The sequence below is a fragment of the Haemaphysalis longicornis genome, unplaced genomic scaffold (assembly GCF_048455015.1).
Source record: "Haemaphysalis longicornis isolate Haplotype H1 unplaced genomic scaffold, Haemaphysalis longicornis Haplotype H1 scaffold_1, whole genome shotgun sequence".
Taxonomy (NCBI): Eukaryota; Metazoa; Arthropoda; class Arachnida; order Ixodida; family Ixodidae; genus Haemaphysalis; species Haemaphysalis longicornis.
Genome location: NW_027526203.1, coordinates 265,086,324 through 265,092,323, shown reverse-complemented (window position 1 = coordinate 265,092,323; position 6,000 = coordinate 265,086,324). Strand labels below are relative to the sequence as shown.

The following is a 6,000-nucleotide window of genomic DNA, read 5'->3' as shown; positions in this document are numbered from 1 at the left end:
AGCTGAATATATTCACTAACACCTCCAATATCCGCTATGTTTGCTTTTTTTTCACACATGCACGGTACAGATCCTTCTAAGGATCTTGTTCACACTGACAGTCAGCGCATGCTTTGAACACCAATAAATTATGTCTATTAATGGAGCAAAATATGCTCACCTATTCTTATCGGACATATTACTTGTCGTACATGTCGAATGTCCCAGCTACGGGATATTGCATGTGACTTACTCTGGCAGGGCGCTTCAGAGGATTGCCATTGTTATTTTTTAGCATTTATGTTTGCATGTGACTCCGAGTCATTCGATGCGCGTGCACACACACGCAAAAAAACACAAACACACGCACACGCGCGAGCAATCACGCACGCACGCGCATGCACATTCTAAGCGCGCGCACACACACACACATTGACGCACGCGCACACAAGCACACACGCATGCACGCACCCGCACACATGCGAGCACGCGCACTCGCACACACACTCACGCAAGCGCACACGCACGCACACGGACGCACACGCACACGCACACATGCGAGCACACACACACACACACACACACACACACACACACACACACACACACACACACACACACACACACACACACACACACACACACACACACCCGCAGTCACGCACTCGCAGACGCGAACACCCGGCCACTCTCAGAAAACACGTGACGTAGTGGATGTGCTTTGCCACGATGCCGCTAAGTCGCCAGGCGCTGTTACTGAAAGAACAATTTCGGCAGCTGCCACGTCACGTGTCCCGCATCAATAATCTTGGACTCTGTCAATAAAATGCTCCTTCACAAAATTAGGATGCAAGATTTTAGGCACCGCAAAAAAAAAATCGGCTTGTGATGATGCGCCTTGGGGAGCAGCAGGGCACGAAACAACACAATACGAAAAAAGCACGACCACAGCGATGTCTTCGATCTAACTTTTTTTTTATCCCGAGAGGGGTATATATATTGCTGCCATCGTTCAAGATTACCCCGTTACGAGAGCTGCGAATTAATTTATACCACAGAAATTTAGTGTTCGCGTTAGTTGAGTTATTTACTGCTCGATTTCTATGCACTGAGTTGAAATTTTGAAGGAGTAAAGGACATGTTAAAGATTATGTGCCCGGGGAGTTTCAGACTAGTAGGTTAGAAGAAATTAATTAATGTGCATTTTTTGCCCTTTTTATAGGAGTCGTACGAAACGCCCACAGTGTTTACCCGCTAACGGGGCGTAAAATATGAAACTGGCCAGGGATGTGGGGCATTATCACTGACGAGCGGAAGAATTTTGAAGTTGTTGCAATTGCAGCCTTGGAGAATAAATCGATAATGCAAGCAGTTAAAAGCGTTATACACTTGTTTTACAGCAAGCGTAGATTGTTTGCGTGGTGTCGAGGCTAAACTGCGTGTGGAACCAAGACAAAATTTTTAGGAGATGTTGGCCATGTTATGGGTGATACACGGGCAACGTATGTGGTATTAATTGAAGGTTTTGGCGAAAATTAGCACTGATAGCACTTGAGGGCGGTATGCGTTATAAGTGTTCTGAAATAACTCAATTAGGCAGTGAGTTCGCATTTTGAGGGCACGGGGATGGGGTAAATCAATGATGATATGAAGGAGAAGTTTCGATTTTTTGGTTAATTAGGCACTTCGGGGTAAATTTCTAAATGCTGATTTTGTCCCTATGTAAAGGCACTACGAGAAGAAAGAACTAAATAGCAAATTCGCGTAGACAACGGCTGAAACACCGCTTCTGTGTCAAAGTCACTTCACCTCCTGGCCAAAAGATTCGGGGTCTGGGCTTGACAACAGGAGTCTCAGAGGGGCTGGCGGGTCAAAATGCGCCTCCCGTGATTCGTAATGCTCGCAATACCATATGCAGGATGAACTTTTCTTGGCGACGGGTCGATGCACGGAGGGGGGCCACGCGAAGCTTTCTCTTTCGCCAAGTTACGCTCTCAGTTACCCTCGTGGAAGGAAATAATTCCATCACTCCTAATAGATTGTCTGCAATCTTGAAAACGCCAAAACCAGAGTCTTCAAATTAACAGTGTGGTTGTGAAACCTATATTACCTCACCCACCCGCAGGCACTGGCACGTGAGGTATACTATACGTCTGGCGTCTGGCACATTTGGCACGAGGTGCTACTTGGAATATTTCCTGGCAAGGATGGCTCAATGAATCAGAATCGAGGCTATGCGGGCTTACCGAACAGGTATCAACCTGCAAGTCCACTCAGCAAACAGTAACGGCGTACGCTGCAGTGAAAGACGCGCCAAAGGTAGTGTCTGCCACAGTTGAGGCTTCCGAATTCATTTGAATAAACTAGGTCTCTTGGAAGGAGCTTGTTCTTAGGCTCTGTTTAAAAAAAAAAAAACTTTAAAGCACGCGTAAGCTTTGCGCGGAGCACGGATTGCTTCAGCGTTCAGCCTTCTACACCTGGTATGGAACTAATATTACAGAAAGACAGTTCTAATTACAGTTCTTCTCATTTAAAAAACGTATCAAACTGTCATGGCCGCTTTGATGTGGAGCTTTGATAGGTTTTGATAGGCTTGATAGGCTCATAGGCTAGATGGTTTGTGTGCATTGTTTCACTGTTGGGGGGGGGGGGGGGGGGTATATTCGTTTGCTTCTCGAAATAAACTTTTTTGGAAGTTAAAGCTCGTCCTCGTCCCATCTCTTGTCTCGTCTTGTGTCTGCCTCGCGCTTAGCCTACAAGAATTAATCACCAACAAGCCCAACTTCATACTCTCGTTGATAGGCCCCTTCGATGTGAGGCTATGAAGCGTTGTTGCTCTTAAACAGTTGACTATTATGGACTAACATTATCTGCCTTTACCTGTTCTACAACAGGTCAACGTTGACCTATGGATGCAAATCGTAGATGACTTCTAAAATGCGTGAATATCTATTGTAAAGGAACACGAGCGGGGTGACGCGACAAGATGCATGCTGTTTTCAAGCGACTGAAAAATACGTCGTGCGCCTGGAGAAGATTCTTGGAGTGGCAAGCTACCGTGAAAATTAGACTGTGATTAGCCGTGTGACCTTCCATCCACGCGAAATGGACACTAGCCGACCCAGAGTGCGCTTATGAGCGCTCTGGAAGGATGCAGTCCTGGCTGACTTAGCTGGCATCAACGCGAGCTGAAGACGCAAAGGGCAGGCTTGCAAAAGAGAGGCAGCAAAGTTACAGGGTCTTAGTTAACCGCTAAGCCGTTTTGACAAACTGCGCGCATAAATAGAGTGATTCTGCGACTGTGTACACTTACCTGAAAATTAACCCCCAAACCAAGACTCAAACTTAGTTCGCTGCACGTATGCGCGACTGTCCTGAGCGCCTCTGGTCGTGGACGGAAATACTGTGCAACGCGCCCGCTGCCGCCGGACGGGAGCGGAATCCCTCGGAACGGGGCGAGCGGTCGTCTTGACCTTCTTTCCGCCGTAGACGCCGCCAGCGCAACTTTCACCTCCGCCGTCACCCACCGTCCGTTCACTTTCCCCGGCCCCGCTCTCTCCCGGCGCGTAACGCGCATCGAGGAGGGATGAGGAAGAGGGGCGGCAGTGAGAGTGCGCGCGACAGATGGATGAACTCGCGCACGGCGCGCACTTCGAGAGTAGCTCCAACCAGTGCCACCGACGGCGGGCCAGGGACAGCCGTTAGGGGCGTCGTCCACCGCGAACAGTGACGCCAACAGCTTCCCGTTGTTTTCCTACTGCGTTTATTGTCTTAACGCTGTCATCCCTTTCTTAAAGTGCGCACGGCAGCTTAAACGTCGTCACCTTTCCCCGCTGAAAGCTAGAGAGCACGTGGAACTTTCCTGCTTCTGTCTCCACGCTAAGGCCAGCTCACGGTGGAAGGTACCCTGCAGTCATCGGCGTCGACACTACGCGATCAGCAAGGTGGACATACGTCGGAACTGACTACCGGAGTGAGGTCTGTGATCCTTAGTGGATAGTTCCTTGCTCAATTAATGTTATTAAGGCTCATCGGCTGACGCTTTATTGAGCTATATTCCTCTCAGTGCGGTGTCATGACCCTACCATAGGTCACGTCACCCCAGGTACAGTTTGAGTTCGATATCGGCTGCCGAGTGGCTAGTTTTCACCCTGGTTATTGAAGAAAATTCGGCTAACTGCGTCCAAACTGATACAAGAAGTACAGGGTGCTGCCATACGTAGGCCATCGAGCGGCGAAGATTCCAAAACTGTCCGTCAACGTCACGACATCACTGGACGCTGCAGGCTACGAACCCACCTACGTCGACGCGCAGGCGGATGGATTGCCCCCTGTGAGACCGGGTCTCCCACTCGCGCGCCTGACAAGATCGTCTCGAAGCGGTGCTGTTAGTTTCAGCAGGGGGACCGAAGCACGATGCTGAGCATCGTGTCGAGCACGTTCTCGGCCGTGTCCAGTGCCACGTCGGCCTTCTCGTGGCGCTACGTGATGCTACTGACTGTGACCACGGCCACCCAACGCGTGCTTCTGGCCACCCTCGCTGTGGCCGCGTTCACGTTGGTGATCCAAGCAGTGCTGCGCTTCTACCGCCTGTGGAAAGCTCTGCGGCCCATGCCGGGGCCCCCGGACTGGTTTCCGCCCCTCTTCAACATCAACTGCCTCAGGGCAGCGGCCCGCTACCGGGGCATCTTCAACACTTCCACAGGTACGTGCTGCTGCCCGCAACGCTCACACCGCGCTTTAGGGCACGTCCGGTCATTTTTTTCAGGGCAAGCATTTTGTCGAACCCGTTGAGTTCCACTTTGCTGCGCTGTAGACCATTTTTTATTGTTTCTTAACTATATGTTTTTGAACGCTATTTATTTAATCACGCTCCTGTCTTTATTCAGTTTATCGCTACATTTCTATAAAAAAGTTAGTAAAAACGTAGTAACAGCAGCCGTTACTACATTTTTACTAGATTTGCATGCGTGTTTACTCAGAATGGGGCATTTGCAAAAAAAGCTTACATTTCTTGTTGTGTGCGACTGATCAGATTAACTACTTATGCCAGTATCATTAGTTGTACGATAAGACAGCTGGTATTTCTGTGCTGTTATGTGAGCACATTTTCATTGGTTATTTAGCAAGGACGTTTCCATTATGAAAACTCAATATAGCGGACTGGTGAAAGTGCATGTTTACACGATGCATACCCAGAATATTGCGAACGTTACCTAATGCATAGTACGTATGGATCTCCATTAGTTGAATATTGAATCATGGGGCACATACAACCAAACACGCCTGTCCGAAGACAAATTTCATGAAGGTTATTTGCCACAAGAACTTAATCGCTGGATATCACGGCTGGCCTAATTCTGCAATATTCCTTATCTGCATGTCCTTTCATCTAAAGAATAGAAGAACCATACCAAAAATAAGGGGCAAGCAACTCATCGAACTTATCTTACAGAATGTTGAAGCCCAAGAGAGCTGGATGCATGTTCAAACAGACAGGAAGGAGTAGGGATATTCCAGTACTCTAGTCGACATAGGCGTCGCACCTGGCCCTTACAGAAATATTTGTAGCATAATTATGCACCCTACAAACAGTGAGACAAAGAAACGTAGAGCTGTGAGATAAAGGTTTTGTCAGAAACGAGTCCTAATAACATAGAAATTAAGTAATTAGCTGAAACTTTACGCTAATATAATCTTCGTTCTGACACCGCAATGTATTTCCGCTATTTTGAAGGGCTCAACCCAGAAGAGCGCCTGCCCGAGGCATTTTATCGAAGTGTACAGACACCTGAAAGCTTATTTGAAACTCGCAACGTATAGCGACATAAATTACTATTCGTTGACATTTTTTTCTTGCTTGCGGCAGTAAAAAAAAATAAGTATGTCAGGTGTTTCGTTTATCTACTTATTCGCGCATTTGTATTGCTTTCACCTATCGCATGATTCGCATCGGTCGTCCCCTACGGTATTTAGGTTCGATTTAATCTTACGGCGCCCGCAATACCACTGTCGCATCAA

At 48.0% G+C, this 6,000-nt stretch overlaps 1 protein-coding gene across 1 annotated transcript in view; it reads left to right on the top strand.

The window, feature by feature from the left end:
• The first annotated feature begins 3,466 nt into the window (after positions 1–3,466).
• The window catches only part of LOC144145374 (cytochrome P450 4V2-like), a 123,683-nt gene continuing 121,149 nt past the window's right edge, over positions 3,467–6,000 (top strand). The window contains exon 1 of the mRNA XM_077676963.1: positions 3,467–4,684. Coding sequence (XP_077533089.1) covers positions 4,396–4,684 — 289 coding nt within the window. The 5' untranslated portion in view covers positions 3,467–4,395. The remainder of the gene's footprint in view (positions 4,685–6,000) is intronic.